Source organism: Panthera onca, chromosome B4 (genome assembly GCF_046562875.1).
Source record: "Panthera onca isolate mPanOnc1 chromosome B4, mPanOnc1 haplotype 2, whole genome shotgun sequence".
NCBI classification, from domain to species: Eukaryota; Metazoa; Chordata; class Mammalia; order Carnivora; family Felidae; genus Panthera; species Panthera onca.
Window position 1 is genome coordinate 15,953,173 of NC_138345.1, and position 19,332 is coordinate 15,972,504.

A 19,332-nucleotide genomic window follows, 5' to 3' on the forward strand; every position below is an offset into this window, starting at 1 on the left:
GGAGAGACAGAACATGAACGGGGGAGGGTCAGAGAGAGAGGGAGACACAGAATCCGAAACAGGCTCCAGGCTCTGAGCTGTCAGCACCGAGCCCGACGCGGGGCCTGAACTCATGGACCGTGAGATCATGACCTGAGCCGAAGTCGGACGCTTAACCGACTGAGCCACCCAGGCGCCCCCCCCCACCCTCGCCTACGTTTTCCAAACATTCACTAATGCTATCCTGTTATATATGTGGTTATATGAATCAGATACACAAAATAAATAAATACCAATGCAAATGCTCTAAAAAAGAAGCCATGTCTTCTAAAATATCATAAAGAGTCCAACAAAATTTTCTTTCTGAATTCAGGATTTTTGTAATTAATTCCAATAAAAGAATTAAAATTTCTTTTTTTTTTTTTTTCAACGTTTTTTATTTATTTTTGGGACAGAGAGAGACAGAGCATGAACGGGGGAGGGGCAGAGAGAGAGGGAGACACAGAATCGGAAACAGGCTCCAGGCTCCGAGCCATCAGCCCAGAGCCTGACGCGGGGCTCGAACTCACGGACCGCGAGATCGTGACCTGGCTGAAGTCGGACGCTTAACCGACTGCGCCACCCAGGCGCCCCAAGAATTAAAATTTCTAAATAGGGAGACGGGGGCAGAGTGCCACGTGCCTCGGGGCGGGGTGGGGCGTCTTAGAATTAAATCAATCTGGTGGTCAGCTGGCCCTTTCTACTCTTCTTTCTAACAACAGGTTATTTCCCTCACAAAGCAAATATACAAGACATTTTTCAATCTCATAATACTGATGAAGAAACGTCTTACCTAAAATTCTCGTATTCTTCTTCTTGTCGTCTCCATGGGCAGCTCTGTATATTTCTGATAATCGGAAGATAGTCACTCTCTAAACACCTAAAAGTCAAATTGGTGAAATTAGAAAACAGAGATCTCACATATTGCTAAACAAATGTATTAAGTGTCCCAAAGGACATTATTATAATCTACTCACTTTAGCTCTCTAAATATTTTCTGAAATAAGGTAATGTAGAAATAACTAAATATCATACCCATTTCCAAAAACCTAGGAACACAAATTTGGAAAGAATTATTATGTTGATGTAGGAATGTGTAATTTGCATGTAAGTCTAGAATTACAAATAAACCATGACTGCACCCCAACTCACACTCATATTTTATAGCCATTTCACTTTGCTGTAACTCACTGACAAATATATCTTATAGATGTTTCCCATAAATACATGGTTTATCCTTTTTTTATACTCTAAGTTGACCGATATACCTTGGGATATATAGACAAAATTTCCTTAAAATAATTATCTTAAATTTTAACTTTGAATAGTAAAAAAACAGATGAAACTAAGTTAAGAGAGATGTATATTAGCATAAAATATCTATAGGCTCAGCGGTACAGTTTTGCAGGATTCCAGTCCCCAGTAAATCTCCCTCTATCCAAAATTCCATTATTAAGTATTAATTCCTTTAATCCTAGAATAGCCTATTTAGTCTTTAAGGGTTATCATTTAAAATGCAAGTATCCCTTTGAGTGAAAAAAAAAAAAAAACCCTTAAAGTTCTTTCAATGAATATCTTAGTCATTATTTCCCTGCTACTTGAGATCAAGGCTCTGCAGTAAGGAGATAGAGTGTGTGTGATAGGTGGGTGGAGAATGGACAGGGCTGTGGAAAATCCTGTCAGAAATCACTCCCCCATCCCCATCCAGCAAAATGCAGACCCCCTAAAGCTTAACTCTGAAAGAGGTATTTGTTACAGGTGGGGAAGGTCATCAACCTTCTGACAACTCTTCTCCCCTTGAAAGTTACCTATCTTATGGGTATCTCTCTCTTCAAAATAAATCAAAAATAGGGGCACCTGGGTGGCTCAGTCAGTTGAGCATCCAGCTTCGGCTCAGGTCATGGCCTCGCAGTCTGTGAGTTCGAGCCCCGCGTCGGGCTCTGTGCTGACAGCTCAGAGCCTGGAGCCTGCTTAGGATTCTGTGTCCCCCTCTCTCTCTGCCCCACCCCCACTCATGCTCTGTCTCTCTCTGTCTCAGAAATAAACATTAAGAAACATTTTTAAAAAATCAAAAATATTTTCCCTTGGCTGCCATTGGCCCAGCTAAGAAAATCTGAAAATCTTGAAAAACTGTTATATACTAAAGGAGAAGCAAAGCAAAAAGCTACCACCGGAGAAGTTAAAAATAGTTTTACTTGCATACAGGTTTCCAACTGTAACAGATTTTTTTTTTTTGATGTTTTTTATTCATTTTTGAGACAGGGAGAGACAGATAATGAGCAGGGGAGGGGCAGAGAGAGAGATAGGAGATACTGTCACATCGCTCAGGTAAAAAAGATACAAATCACCACCATGAGACCAATGGCAGAGGCTGCAGGACTGACAGTCCTACAGACATAAAAGCAGAGTAACAACTTTATGCCAAAAAATTTGACAACTTAGATACAATGGACATATTTGTTGAAAGACACAAACTACAAAGGCTCTCTCAAGAAGAAAGAGAGGTCAGAATCAGAGGGATTTCCTGTTCTCTGAACAGGAAAATGTTCAGAGAGAGGCAACGTTGCCAGCTTTGAAGGTGGAGTTAAAATATAGAAGAGATCTGGTTCAAGACGGTGACGTAGAAAGATCCTGAACTCACCTCCTCCCACAGACGCAGAGTCTACAGCTATATATACAACCGTTTCCTCTCATAAAAACAAAACAAAACCAAAAAAAAACCCTAAAAAACTAAACGCTAGCTGAGCAACAGCTACACATTGAGCCGAGGAGAGGGAAACCACATCAAGGTAGGTAGGAAAGGCTGGGACACAGCATTACCACGAACCCCACCACCGCCAGTGCAGTGACCCACAGCCAGGAGGGAACTCAAAACCCAGAGGTTCTCCCTGAGGAGTGAAGGGTTTGAATCCCACAGCGTGCATTTCAATTTTCAAGACATACAGTTGAAAGATGAGCCCCCAAACATCTCACTTGGAAATACAGTGAGTGAGGCTCACGTCCCAAGACCCACAAAATTGAAGCAGTCTGAGAACCTTCTAATAAGTGCTTGCGTCCTTGGACTCCGTCTGCCACCGCCCCAGGACCCAGCGCCACGGCAGCTGACTGCCCTGGACTTGAAGTGAAGGAGTCTCACCTGTTCTATGAAAGCACTGGGCTATGGGGGCAGGCATCTACTTTAACACTCCTATCTAGGAGCCTCAAGGACCATTCTCCAGGGATGGAGACTGACGGATGCCACCTTCATGCTCCCCTTGCTGTCTCTAGAACAGCAGAATATCCCAGGAACTTCCACACATCCAGTGCCCTGATTTCTGCACCTGCCACCTTCACTGCCTGCCTCGAAAGGCCAGGGGAACTTGCAATCCTGGTTCCACGGGACTGCAATAATCAGTGTCAGCCAGAAAGGAGCTCATACCCTTCCTCGTCTGGCACCCTGATTTTGGGGATTGCTGTTAGGGGATATGACCTGGCTCTGGTGGCCAGTGGGGCCACTCATGGATCCCACAGGACTGTAACCAACAGAGAAAGAATTCCTAAACACTGACCATCCTCAGGACACAGCAAGAGGCAAGAGGCCCGGGAATTTGGTCTTTAGTGAAGGAGGCCTACTGACTAATCATCACGACTGTGCCCTGAGAGGCAGGCTTCCAACTGAGCATACACCTGGGGGCTGACTATAATCCTTTCCAGAGTCCTTGAGGGCAGGTACTGTCCTCACACTCATCCTTTGCTGTGCTCCAGAGTGCCAATGTCTTCTGGAGAGGGGCATTCCACGTCTGGCACCCTGGCTATTTTGTCTGACGCTCCAGCATTTGTGGCTGCCACCCAGGTGACACTTTGTGGTCACCTGGATCTGGTGAATGGAGGGGCTTGCCTTTCTGGGTCCCATGGGACTGTAGCAGTCAGTATGATAGTTCTTGGGAGGCTACCGTTCTTCTTTCTGTGAAGGAGGCTTCTCTGCTCATCCTGGAGCTATGGTCTGAGGGGCAGGCTTCAGGTTTGGCACACATTGATGGCCTACGGAGTTGCTTTCAAAGAATGCAGGCTGTGGATGTCATCTTGGCCGTCTTTCTCTGTCTTGCTCTAGCTTGCCAGTTATCACCCAGAGAAGAGGTTTACATTCATCGGGGCTTTGATTTTTGCTATTGCCATCACCTCCAGATCACCTGATTCTGGTGGATGCAGGGCTTGGGCTTACAGTCCCATAGGACTGTATATACTGGCATACTTTAAAAAGCTGATGTCTGAGGGTCTGGCTTCCAGTGCGAACCTGGTGCTGAGATCTTCCCCTCTGGGGCACTGGCAAGTACTAGGACACACTTAACTACTGGAAGCACTCAAAAATATAATAGTCTGCTTGGACAAGCACAAAGGTTTCAGATATAACCAAGAGCTGGGGCAGGGTTGAGTCACAAAGCTCATATCCTGCACAAGGCCACTTCTTTAAGATTAGGTGAGGTTATTTTTTTTTCATCTACTACTATAGAAATCAACACAGAGTTAAGTAAAACTAAGAAAGAGAGGAATGTGTTCCACACGAAAAAACAACAAAGCGTCAGGAAAAACCCTCAATAAAATGGAGGTAAGTAATTTACCTGACAAAGAGTTGAAAGTAATGGTCACAAAGACGTCCACAGAACTGGGGAGATAAATGGATAAACATAGCAAGAACTTCAAAAAATAGAGAAAATACAAGAAAGTACTAAACAGAAGTCACAGAGCTGTAGATAATAACTGAACTGAAAAATATACTAGAAAGGTTCCACAACAGACTAGATGAAGCAGAAGAAAGGATCATTCAACTCAAAGACAAGGCAGTGGAACTCACCCAATCAGAGTAGCAAAAAGAATAAAGAATAAAAAGAAAGTGAAGATAGTTTAAGGGACCTAGGAAAACATCAAATGGTCTACCATTCATATCATTCAGCTCCCAGAAGGAGAGGAGAGAAAGGGGCAGAAATATTATTTGAAAAGATAACGGCTGAAAACTTCCCTAACCTGGGGAATGAAACAGACTTACAGATCCAAGATTCCTGGAGAGTTCCAAATAAGAGGAACTCATAGAACCCCAAATCAAGACATATTATAATTACAATGTCAAAGTTATAGACAAGGAGAGAATATTAAAATCCAGACAAGAACGTTTTGTTGGGAAAACAAACTTTTTATGTGGGAACCCACATAAGACTGTAAGATTTTTCAGCAGGAACTTTATAGGCCAGAATGAAGTGGCATGACACATTCAAAGTGCTGAAAGAAAAAGAACTTTCAACCAAGAATGCTCTACCCAGAAAAATTATCATTCAGACTTGAAAAAGAGAGAGTTCTAAAGAAAAGCAAAAGCTAAAGGAGTTCATCACCATTAAACCAGCCTTAAAAGAAATGTTAAAAGGACCAAGCATTGAAAAAAAGGAGAATGAACTAGTAACAAAAACAAATAAAGAAGAATATATCATACACTGAGAAGGTCAATACATAGTAAAGGTAGTCGATTAATCACTTATTAAGCTAACATGAAGGCTAAAAGACAGAAGTAAAAATCACTATGAATACAATAATTAAAGGATATACAATAGAAAAGGATATAAAATGTGACATCAAAAAACAGAAAACATGGAGCGGGAGAGTAACAATATTAAGCTTTACAATGTGATAAAACTTAAGCTGTTATCAACTTAAAATAGACTATTATAGATATAAGTTTTGATATGTAAGCCTCATGGTAACCATAAAGCAAAAACCTACAGTAAATACACAAAATATAAACAAAAAGGAATCTAAGCATACCACCAAAGAAAGTCATCAAACCACAAGGGCAGACAGCAAGAGAAGAAAGAAGAACCAGAGAGAAACTTTAAAAACAGGCAGAAAACAATGAACAAAATGGCAGTAAGTACATACGTTCAAATAAATACTTTAAATGTAAATGGACTAAATTCTCCAATTAAAAGACATGGAGGGGCTGAATGGACAAAAAACAAGACCTACCTATATCCTGCCTACAAGAGACTCACTTTAGATGTAAGGAATCACACAGTCTGAAAGTGAAAGGAATGAAAAAGATATTCCATGCAAATGTAAACCAAAAGAAGCCTGGTATAGCTATGCTTATATCAGACAAGGTGGACTTTAAAACCAAGACTGTAATAAGAGCCAAAGAAGAGCATCACATAATGATAAAGGGGTGAATCCAAAAGAAGACAAAACATTTCTAAATATTTACGTAGCCAACACAGAAGCACCTAAACATATAAAGCAAATATTAACACACCTAAAGGGAGAAATAAACAGCAAACAGTAAGAGTATGGGACTTTAATAACATTCTTAGATCAATGAATAGATCAATCAGATAGAAAATCATTAAGGAAACATCAGCATTGAATAACACATTAGACCAGATGGTCCTAACAGATACCTACAGAACATTCCATCCAAAAGCAGAAGAATATACATTCTGCTCAGGTACATATAGAACATTTTCCAAAATTTATAATGTTAGGACAAAAAACAAGTCTTAATAAGTTTAAGAGAAATGATCATATCAAGCATCTCTTCCAACCACAATGGTATAAAACTCGATATTAATTGATGAAGAGAACTGGAAAATTCACAAATATTAAAGATGAAACAATAGGCTACTGAACAGCCACATGGGTCAGAGAAGAAATCAAAATTGATATAAAAAAGATCTTGATACAAATGAAAATGGAAATGTAATATACAAAAACTTATGGGAGAAAGCAAAAGCAATTCTAAGAGAGAAGTTCATAGCAATAACGCCTACATTAAGAAGAAAGAAAAGTCTCAAATAACAACCTAACTTTATACCTCAAGAAACTAGAAAAAGAAGAAAAAAACTAGGCGTAAAGTCAATAGAAGAAAGGAAAAAACAAAGATCAGAGCAAAAATAAATAAAATAGAGGTTAAAAATAAAAAAGGACAATAGAATAATCAATGAAACTAAGAGTTGGTTCTTTGGAAAGATAACAAAATTGACACATTCAGCTAGAATTACCAAGAAAAAAGAGACTCAAATAAATAAAATCAGAAATTAAAGAGAGGCAGAGACACCTGGGTGGCTCAGTCAGTTAAATGTCCAATTCTTGATTTCAGCTCACGTCATGATCTCATGGTTTGTGAGACTGGGCCCCATAGCGAGCTGCAGGCTGACAGCACACAGCCTGCATGGGATTCTCTCCCTCCCTCTCTGCCCCTGCCCTGCTTGTGTACATGCTCTCTCTCTCAAAATAAATAGGGGCGCCTGGGTGGCTCAGTCGGTTAAGCGTCTGACTTCGGCTCAGGTCATGATCTCACGGTCCATGAGTTTGAGCCCCGCGTCGGGCTCTGTGCTGACCGCTCAGAGCTGGAGCCTGTTTCAGCTTCTGTGTCTCCCTCTCTCTGACCCTCCCCCGTTCATGCTCTGTCTCTCTCTGTCTCAAAAATAAATGAACGTTAAAAAAAATTAAAATAAATAAATAAATAAATACACTTAAAAAAAAAAGAAATGAAAGATGTGACAATTGATACCAGAGACCAATTGGATCATAAGACATTATTACTAACTATTACATACCAAAAAGTTGGAAAACCTTAAAAAAGTGCTTAAGTTCCTAGAAACATAAAACCTACCACGACTAAATCATGAAGAAACAGAAAAAATGATTAGACCAATTAAGAGTAAGGAGAATGAATGAGTAAATCAAAAACTTCCCCACAAACAAAGTCCTAGACCATGGCTTCTTTGGTGAATTCCACCAAGCTTCCAAAAAAAAAAAAAAAAATCTTCTCAAACTCTTCCAAAAAGCAGACAAGTATTGCACTCTGCCAAACTCATTTAACAAGGCCAGCATTAACCTGATACCAAAACCAGGTAAGAACGTAACAAAAAGAAAAGAAAAACAAAATTACAGCCAGATATCCCTGATGAACAGATGTAATACTCCTCAACAGAAACGTATTAGCAAACTATATTCAACAATATATTGAAAGGATCACACACCAATACCAAGTGGGATTTATTCCAGGAATGCAAGCAATGGTTTTCTTTAGGTAAGAGAAAGAAATAAAAGACTTTCAATTAGAAAGAAAGAAGTAAAACTGTCACTATTTGTAGATGACAAATTATATATAGCAAATCTTAAAAAACTCCATCAACAAACTTAGAATTTATAAGCAAATTGAGTCAAGTTGCAGGATACAAAATTAATACTCAAAATTCTGTTGTGTGTTTTACGCACTAAAATAAACTATCAGAAAGAGAAATTAGGAAAACAATCTCACTTACAATTCCATTGAAAAGAATAAACTACTTAGAAATACATTTACCCAAGGAAGTAAAAGACCTGTATGTTGAAAACTATAAAATATCAATGAAAGAAATTAAAGAAGACACAAATAAATGGAAAGGTATTCCACACTCATGAATTGGAAAAATGTTATTAAAATATCCATGCTACCCAACACAATCTACAGATACAATGCAATTCCTATCACAATTTTTCACAGAAATACAACAAGGAATGTTACAATTGGTATAGAACCATAGAATACCCCGAATATCCAAAGCTATCTTAAGAAAAAAGAAAACGCTCCCTCATTTTGAGCTGTATTACAAAGCTATCACAACTAAAACAGGATGGTAAATAGATGGGTGGAACAGAATACAGAGCCCAGAAATAAATCTACACATAGATGGTCAATTAATTTATGACAAAGCAGCCAAGAATATATCATGGGGAAAGAGGGCAGTATCTTCAACAATGTTGGAACAATCAGACAAGCACATATGAAATTGAACTACTACCTTACATCGCTCACAAAAACTTACTCAGAATGGATTAAAGATTTGAATGTAAGGCACAAAACCATAAAACTTCTAGAAGAAAACACAGACCATAAGCTACTTGACATGAGTTTTGACAATAATTTTTTCAATCTGATACCAAAAGCAAAACTAAGTAAGTGGGACTATATCAAACTCAAAAACTCCACATAGCAAAGGAAAGCATCAATAAAACAAAAAGGCAGTCCACTGAATGGGAGAAAATGTTTGCAAATCATATATCTGATAAAGAGCTGATATTTAAAATATATTAAGAACTCATACAACTCAAAACTAAAAAAAAATCCTTTTTAATAATGGGCAGAGGATCTGAACAAACATTTTCCAAGAAGATATACAAATGGTCAACTGGCACATGAAAAGATGTTCTATGTCATTAATCATTAAAGAAATGTAAATAAAAGCCAAAATGAGATGCCATCTCATACCTATTAGAATGGCTATTATAAGAAAAAAAGCTAGAAATAACAAGTGTTGGTGAGGATGTAGACAAAAGAAAACCCTTGTGCACTGTGGGTAAAATGTAATTTTGTGCAGCCACTCTAAAAAATAGTATTGAGGTTCCTCAAACAATTAAAATAGGACTACTATATGATGCAGCAATTCTACTTTTGGGTATTTATCCAATGAAAATGTGAAGAAGAAACTCAAATAGATATATGTACCTCCATGTTCACTGCAGCATTATTTACAATAGCCAAAATAGGGAAATAACCCAAGTGTACATCAATAGATGAATGGGTAAAGAAAGTATGGTATATACACCTTATTTAGCCATTAAAAAAATATATGTAATCTTCAGCACCTGGATGACCTGTCAGTTAAGCATCCAACTCTTGATCTCACCTCAGGTCATGATCTCATGGTTCATGACACTGAGCCCTAGGTCGGGTCTGTCCTGACAACATGGAGACTGCTTGGGATTCTTTCCCTCTCTCTCCTTTCCTCCCCTGCTCACACACTCTGTCTCTCAAAATAAATAAGTAAACTTAAAATATAGATAGATAGATGATAGATAGATAAAAATCTTGCATTTGCAACAACATGGACGGACCTCAAGGGCATTAGGCTAAGTGAAACAAGTCAGAGACAGGGAAACACAGTACTATTTCTCTTATCTGTGAAGTCTAAAAAATAAAAATTAAAAATACCAAGCTCACAGGGATAGAACAGATTAGTGCTTGCCAGAGGCAGAGGGTAGGGGTTAGGGTAGGAAAAATGGGTAAACTGGTTTGTTTCGTTTTTGTTTTTCAGTTTAAATAAATTGAATTTAAAAATATAAGAGGTTATATATAAGTTTATTACTTGATCATTTTATCAATACAATGCTAAGGGATTAAGACACTAGAGCAAGAAAAATTTGATGAGTGTAAAAAAAAAGAAAAAAGATGTGAATAGTCCTACAGCTATTAATAAAATTAAAATTATAATTAAAATCCATCCCAGCTGAATGTGTCCTTAAAAAACCCCTCCAGGCCCAGATAGCTTCACTGGAGAACTTTATCAAACATTTCAGGAATATTAATACCAATTCTACATAAATGCTTCTATAAAATTGAAGCAGAGGGACACTTCCCAACTCATTGTATAAAGTTACCCTGATAAAGAAAACAGAAAAAGACACTAAAAGAAAAAAAATGTACAGACCAACATATTTCATAAATGCAGATGCAAAAATCCTCAACAAAACACATTGGCAAATTGAATCTAACAATATGTATAAAGTATAAAGCACTATGGCCAATGGGGTGTATCTCAGGAATGGAATGTTGAAAATCAATTAATGCAACTCACCATACCAATAGAATAAAAAGGAAAAGAACAAATAATAATTTATGTACATTTAAAAAAAGCATTTCACCTAAGTCAACATTCAGCCATAATAAAAACTCTCAGCAAACTATAAAAAAGGGATTTTACAAAACTTCATAAGAAGTATCTACCAAAAAAAAAAAAAAAAAAAAAAACACCTGTCAGCTATAAGCCTACATACTGGTGACAGACTGAATGCTTTCTCCCTAAGATCAGCATCAAAGCAAGGATGTCCATTCTCACTATCTCTATTCCATCTTGTACTGAAGGTCTAACCATTGCAATAAGACAAGAAAAAAAAAGCCATTTAGATTAAAAAGAAATAAAACTATCTTTATTCAGAGATAAATCTGAGGAATCTACAAAAAACATTAGCAAACTTGCCAGACACAAGATCAATAATTATATTTATAATTTATAATATTATAGACCAAAATTATATTTCTGTACACTAGCAATAAAAAATTGGAATTAAAATTTAAAACAATTCCATTTACAATAACATCAAAAATATAAAATACTCAGGAATAAGTCTGACCAAAGATGTGCAAGACCTTTATATTTAAAAGAACAAAATAGGGGCACCTGAGTGGCTCAGTCAGTTAAGCATCTGGCTTCGGCTCATGTCATGATCTTGCAGTTTATGAGTTTGAGCCCCACATCCAGCTTTGTGCTGACAGCTCAGAGCCAGGAGCCTGCTTCAGATTCTGTGTCTCCCTCTCTCTCTGCCCCTCCCCTGCTCATGCTCTGTCTCTCACTCTCTCTCAAGAATAAACATTTAAAAAATTTTTGTAATAAAAGAACAAAATAGAGCTGAGAAAAATTAAAGAAGACCTAAATAAATGGAGTAATATCCCGTGTCCACAGGTCAGAAGAGTCAAGATAATTAGAATGGTGGCCATGTATATGTATATGTATATGTATATGTATATGTATATGTATATGTATATATGTATATATATGTGGATACATATGTATAGATAATAGACACGTGTATATATATATACATATACATATATATACATATACATATTTGGTGCAGCTGTAACCAAAATTTGAGAAATAATTTCTGTAGAAATTGAAAATTCATGTGGAAATTTAAAGACCTGGACTAGCCAAAAGAATATGAAAACAGGGGCGCCTGGGTGGCTCAGTTGGTTGAGCGTCTGACTTTGGCTCAGGTCATGATCTCATGGTTTGTGAGTTCGAGCCCCACATCAGGCTCTGTGCTGATGACTCAGAGCCTGGAGCCTGCTTCTGATTCTGTGTCTCCCCCTCTCTCTCTGACCCTCCCCTGCTCATGCTCAGTTTCTCTCTATCTCTCAATAATGAATAAATGTTAAAAAAATTTTTTATAAAAAGAATATGAAAACAAATTTGGAAGAGTTATACTACCTGATTTCAAGACTGACTACAGTGTTATAATAAGTGGCACAGTGTCTTATATATATCAAGATAGATAAATAAATTGATGGAAGAATAGGAAATCCAAGAATAAAGCTTTTAAACAAGGTGATTCAATGGAAAAAGAATAATCTTGTTAACAAATGCTGCTGGAAAAATTAGATACCTATCTATTAAAAAACAATCCTCCCCATTCTTATTTTATTCCACACCCAAATATTAACCTAAAATAACTTGGATCATTTATCTAAGTATAAGAACGAAAACTATAAAACTTCTAGAAGAAAACTAAGAAAAACCTTAATGACTCTGTTTTACACATACTATGCACAAAATGTACATACCAGAAAAGAAATCTATAAAGTACTCTTAATCAAAATTAAAAGGTTATTTCTCAGTAACCACTGTAGATCAAAGACACGACACAGACTGAGAAAAAAATACGTGCACAACACATACCTGATGAATAACTTACATCCAGCATATATAAAGAATTTATACAACTCAATGATAACACAAACAACCCAATTAAAAATTGGGAAAAGATGTGAAGGGACCTTTCACCAAAGATGGTAAGACAGGTGGCAAACCAATGCATCAGAAGATGTTCGACAACATTAGTTAGTAGCGAAATACAATTTAAAATCATCATGAGATGCCACTACACACCTAATACAGTGGCTAAAATTGAGGGGCGCCTGGGTGGCTCAGTCAGTTAAATGTCTGATGTCGGCTCAGGTCATGAGCTCATGGTTCGTGAGTTTGAGCCCCGCATCGAGCTCTGAGCTGACAGCTCAGAGCCTGGACCTGTTCAGATTCTGTTTCTCTCTCTCTCTCTGCCCCGTCCCTGCTCACTCATGCTCTCTCTCTCTCTCTCTCTCAAAAATAAACATTAATTTTTTAAATAAAAATAAATGAATATTTAAAAAATGGCTAAAACTGAAGACTATGTTTGTCAACTGGAACTCTCACACACCACTGGTGGGAAGGTAAAATATGCAACTACTTTGGAAAGCTATTTGATAGTTTCTTCAAAAAGTAAACACCTACCTGCCATGCAACCCAGATATTCTACTCCTAGGTTCGTAGGTATTTACCCAAAAGAAATGAAAACTTATATTCACACAAAGATTTGTGCACTAATATTCATAGTTTTATTTGTAACAGCCACAAACTAAAAATAACCTAAATGTCCATTATGATGTGAATGGATAAACAAATCATGGCATACACATCAAATGGGGTAGAGTTGCTTTTATGTAGTGAAATAAAGAAAGGAATTATTGGGGGTGCCTGGGTGGCTCAGTCAGTTAAGTATCTGACTTTGGCTTAGGTCATGATCTCGTGGTCAGTGTGTTCAAGTCCTGCATCAGGCTCTGTGATGACAGCGCAGAGCCTGGAGCCTGCTTTGGATTCTGTGTCTCTGTCTCTCTCTACCCCTTCCCTGCTCAAGCTCTCTCTCTCTTTCAAAAATAAACATAAAAAAAAACTAAAGAAATGAATTACTGATACCTGCCAGAACAATGATCAATCTTAAAATAATTATGCTGTATGAACAAAGCCAGACAAAAAGAGTACACAATGTAGATTACATTTCAGAAAATGAAAATTAGCCTACAGTAACACAAAGCATACCAGAGGCTGCTTGGAAAAGAAGGCTAGCATGTGGGGCTGGACAATGGTCAGGATAAATCAATTTCATGAGACACCTTTCATGGGAGGTGTAGATGTTCATCATCTTGATTGTATTCATGCTGCCTACATACGCCAATATTCTGTACATTGTACACTTAAGTCATACTTTGCTGCACACCATTTACACCTCAATAAACTTTCAAAATCTTCATTATTGGGCTAAAACATTGTATTTTCCATGAGATATAACTCAGATAATAAGCAATGTACATCAGCCATTGTTAAGGATCAAATATCTAAAATTCAAAATCTAGTTACTATGAATTTACAGTGTATCTAAATGGTTTTCCCTTTAAAAGAATTCCCTGGAGAGCTAGTAAATTGCTACTTCCTACCTCCCAGAGTACTTGAAACCAATACTCCAACAACAGCCTTTTTTACATTGAATTTTATTGTGTTTACATGTTGGTTTCCCCTTCTAGACTGTCTCTTTCTCCCCACCCCCGCCCAGGATCTCAAGGACTGAGCACTTTGAGCCCAACACAATCCCAAGGACAGGCTGGTTGTCCTCGTTAATCCGGAAAATGCATGTTTAAACCTAAGCATGAAATGTGACAAGGTCATAAACTCCTCTGAGTAAGTTCAAAGGAACGTTTTCCTTATTCCATGGATTATGGCTTCTACTTAATATTTTTTTTCCAGTGCTGACTTTCAGTTACTTTTTCTGTTCACAACGCACCCTATGTTAAAAGGAAGCCCTCCTTCACTGTGGTGCCTGAGAAGCTTGGATTTGAGCTCACTAGATATTCATTCAGTCGTTTCAGCCAATCCATTAACCCAAATAATCCTTCCTGCCTTCCAGTTTCTCAGCTTCATGAAAGAGAAGGGGTATGCATGTGTGTGTCCTGTTAAATGTTTACCCCCCACCTTTTTAAAAAATGAGTAACTGTCTCCATCAGTTGGGATCTCAGCCTGCTCAATAGTGATCAATGTAGAATTTGTTGAAGATTTCACATAGGAAATGGAGGAAAGGGGTTATGTTGCTGGATAAGTAGAGATCCAACCTTGGCAACATTTAAAAGCAAAAAGCACAACAAATCGCTATCTCATTTTGGGCAACTCTTAGAATCGAGAGTAACTTCTTTTCTCAACCTTCCTTGATGGCACAGGATGGGTGTGGGGATCCCCACATCCCTTCCTCCATACTTTGTCACTAGTGCTCCAGAGCTGATTCAGACAAGCTTGTGAGAGCTACCTGTTAAATTGTTGGGAATGCTGTGAGCAAATTGTTAAACCATCAGTAGCTTAAAATTGGCCAGCGTGGGTGTATTTACACCATGGGCATTGCCAAATGTGACCAATCAGGGCTCCCTCCCCCAGCAGGTTGCTCAACGTGAATGAGCGCATGGCTGCTCCTATAATTCAACCCAACTGGGAGACCTGTTGGCTTAGCTCAAAACTTTGCCCTCCCCACAACATCCCAGTTTGAGCTTTATGGAGGCCCACCGAGAAGGCCAGGAGAGACTGCTGCCATATCTGACTCTTCTGATAGCTCTTCTTCAAATCTGACAAGACTGATCCACAGCAGTCCTAAGCCTCAGGGAAATGAAACTATCATATTGGATCCAAAGAGCAACTGCTATCTTGGAAATTAAAGGTGACTTTATGTCCATCAGGATTTTGAACAAATGCTCAAGGGGGAAAAAAAGTATATTATATTTTTACTTTGACTTCCTTGAAAAGCAGAGTTTGTATCAGTTTGAAATCATTCTTGCCTATCAAGCTTAAGCTAGAACATTAAAATTAGCATCCATTGCCAAGTAGAATAAAGGTGCATTGGGCCACATGGGTGGCTCAGTCGGTTAAGCATCCGACTTTGGCTCAGGTCATGATCTCACGGTGGGTGAGTTCAAGCTCTGAGTCAGGCTCTGTGCTGACAGCTCAGAGCCTGGAGCCTATTATGATTCTGTGTGTCTCTCTCTGCCCCTACCCTGTTCAGGTTCTCACTCTCTCTCTCTCTCAAAATAATAAACATCAAAAAATATTTTAAAAAAACAGAAAAAGAATAAAGGTATATTATATAATATGCATAGTCTTTAAAACATTTTGTTTTCGTGACATATATCCCCCAATAAATTGTAGCTGGCTCCAATTTAACTGAATATTGAAAGATGTCAATCATAATGTATTTTACTAGTATGTTAGCTGTGTAGAAAGGCTTCTGACTGTACAGTCACTGATATTTAAAACTAAGTTAAGGGACAGCTGGGTGGCTCTGTCGGTTAACCTTCTGACTCCTGATTGCAGCTCAGGTCATGGTCTCATGGTTTGTTAGTTCAAGCCCCACATCAGGCTCTGGGCTGGTAGTGTGGAGACTTCTTGGGATTCTCTCTCCCTCTCTCTCTGCCCTTCCCCTCCTTACACTCTCTCTCTCTCTCAAAAATAAAATAAATAGACATTATTAAAAAAAAAAAACAAAAACAACTAAGTCAACACACAGCAGATCTACCAGGAAGAAATATTCCTGACCATTTTACATAGGATAGTACTCAAGCTACTTACTGCCTAAGGTTGCTACGTTCAGAGAATCCTTTTCATGTCCACTCTAGAAATGAAGCATCATCCGCTAATACTACAAAGGGAAGACTAAAGAATAAGGAATATCAAAGAACGCTTTTTTCCCTACATGCTTGCCTGTCCTCCTGAAAAATAAATCACCATCCAGCTTTTTTAGAAAATTAAAATTACCATTGTGATTTGTAAAGTGCGAGCATGGCTGGAGTGGAAAATCACTGAGGAAGGTAAATTACACATATGCTATAAGGGTGGGCTCATCCGTGGGAGAAACGTGTCCCTGTAAACGTTTCCTGTCAAGTAAAATGCTCTCAATCGCATCCAAATTTCTGCAAATTTACATTTATAGTTGGTTTTCAGTTACAAAGTATAGCCCCCATCCCACCACCCTGAAAGACAGCTGTCTCTGTACTACCCCATTTTTATGGATGACAAAACTAAAAGTTCTGAGAAGATGAACAGCTTGCGAATATTGTGCCGTAAGTGGCAGAGCTAAGAATTAAACTCGTGACTTCTGATTCACAGTCTGGCTCTCTTTCCAATGTATCACGCTGCATCTCATCTATTTTCATAATGAAACTGAAATTAATCCCATCAGAAACATTTTCTGGTCCCAAGATGTACAATAAATCATACTAAATAATGCAGCAAGTTATTTTCAAAAGAATAAATAACGTCTATTTAAATCATTATCAATAATACTCAAAATGAAATACAAATTATAAATAACATTTGAAATGACACTAAGTGAACATGTTAAAGTTTAAAAGATTCTTCTAGAAACTTCTCTTTGGAGATGAAGACCCACATGCTATGACCAGTTTTACCTCAATGAAGATGTAGATAGGGTTTTTTAAAAGCCCTCTATAACTCTGGTTAATTAATTTCATCATTAAATACTTACTGGTACTTATTAGAAGTTATCTTGAAGACATTCATCTATTAGTTCCATTTCAGCTGCTGAGATACTGATTAGTTTCCTACAACATCACTTCATGGTGAAAGCCAACCTTTCCGTCTAATGAACTGCGTGGAGAAATCCCAATAATATCAAGTCTGTAGGTTTCTAAGTGGCATGCCATGTAGATCACTTTTTTGTAGCTAGTTTCTACCAAACCCTGGAAGAGCTCGGGTCTACATGAAACCAAACACTGCAAATCAATATAACGCTATAAGATTTTCAGTTAATACAGCCAATCATTTTCACTGGGCAAAACTTGTTAAAGGAACAGTTGATGAGTGTATGACAGGCAACCAAAACACATATACAGCAGGTAGACTGAGTTGAGCTACGAATACTACAGACAAATTGTACTGACATTTCATCCACTAAAGGTGGAAGAATTCAATTTGCTTGGTTTTCAACTCTACATGATAGCAGCTTCTAATTAGAATGCTGTGGCTATTGTCAATTGGCACAGGGGAAAAGGATCTTAAACTTTTATTCTCTCCATACTCTTATCCCTCAGACAAGTTAAATATTCTAAAACAGCCTCAGGAATTAATTCCTAAAAATGCCAATGTTCTTCACAGCCCGTGAAATCCCCGAACTGCCATATGTAAAACAGTCAGATATTGATTTCGTAGGAAAGAACACTTTCTCTGCCCTAGGCAATTAGCTTTTGGAGTTTTGATATTAATTACATGTTTAAGACACATAGTAAGAAAGTCTGCAACAGGGACTAACCTCAGCCAACCAAGAAGGAATTGGGTGTCTATTTACAAAGGGGTGGGACGTGGCATAGGGAAGGTAACAAGGAGTGGTGACGGACGCTCTAAGGCTAGCAAAAGGGGTAGACTAGGAAAGCTGTTACTGCCCCAAGTCTATAGGCTACCTGGAAAGAACCGTGGTAGGTTCAGAAGAGGGCCACTGGACAGGAGGGATGGCCTTTGGTAGCCATCCCTAACCCAAGCCTAACCCAAGCCTACAGAGAGCATCTGGGGGAATAAATATTCCAAATTTTCTCTCCTCCCACTTTCCACTCTCCTGCCAATGACTCGCATAGGACTGACCCTAACCAGAAGCCACAGGCAATGGGAGTGCACCTAGTGCAGCCCAAGGGAGTCAGCTTCCTGGAGCATGCAGCACGGACAAAAAGAGTAGATTTGGAAGGTTAAAAGGGAATTTTATGGCACAAATAAAAATCCATTCATGATGCTATTTTTGGAATTATTTGGGGGGTAAGTGAATTTACTTTGCTGGTCTAGTTTGATAGCATGCCCCAATAAAGGAGTAACTCACAGCAAAACAAAAACAATCATTTTTAAATACCTCCCTCACAGAGATCTGCAAGATGCAAATACATTACCAGGACAGAAAGAATGAAGAAACAAAGAATGAAGATGCTCTTTAGGATTTTCCCATTTCCTCTCACGACACAAACACAACAAGATTTCCAAACATGAAAAAAAACGATGACCCACCTTTCAAGTTCATAGGAATAAATCTCCCAAGACATACACAAGAAGTTCCAAAGATGAACATGCCAATTTAGTGATCTTATACTATCAATTTTTAGAAACAGGATCCTATATATTTTAAGGGATCTAAGAGAACCAGTAAATTCAGGGTTTCTCCATCTCTTGAAGAGTTACATTCTATAGTTACAATGAATTAACAACAGTGAAGGAGCTAGCATGGAGAGTGTACCAAGTTAAGATTTTTTTTTAAGTTTATTTACTTATTTTGAGAGAGAGAGAGAGAGAGAGAGTGCACGGGGAGGGGAGAGGAGGGGCAGAGAGAGAGGGAGACAGAGAGAAACCCAAACAGGCTTGGCACTGTGACCACAGAGCCTGACACGGGGCTTAGACTCATAAACTATGAGATCATGACCCAAGCTGAAATCAAGAGTCAGATGCTCAACTGACAACTACCCCTAGGAGGTGAAGATTTTTAAGCTATATATAACTATTAACCTTCTGCCTTTCAATTCTTCTGACTCATATAAGCAACCCCCTGTATCTACTATATATTTCTATACCACTTTCTTTTGTTTGCATGGATTTACTCAATAAATACCTAATGGGAATCTGCTATATGTCA

General features: G+C 38.2%; 1 protein-coding gene across 1 annotated transcript in view; it reads right to left on the minus strand.

Annotated features, from left to right (window-relative positions):
- ST8SIA6 (ST8 alpha-N-acetyl-neuraminide alpha-2,8-sialyltransferase 6) overlaps window positions 1-19,332 on the minus strand; it is a 151,415-nt gene that overhangs the window by 43,688 nt on the left and 88,395 nt on the right. Inside the window, exon 4 of the mRNA XM_060659739.2 lies at window positions 812-898. Coding sequence (XP_060515722.2) covers window positions 812-898 — 87 coding nt within the window. The remainder of the gene's footprint in view (window positions 1-811; window positions 899-19,332) is intronic.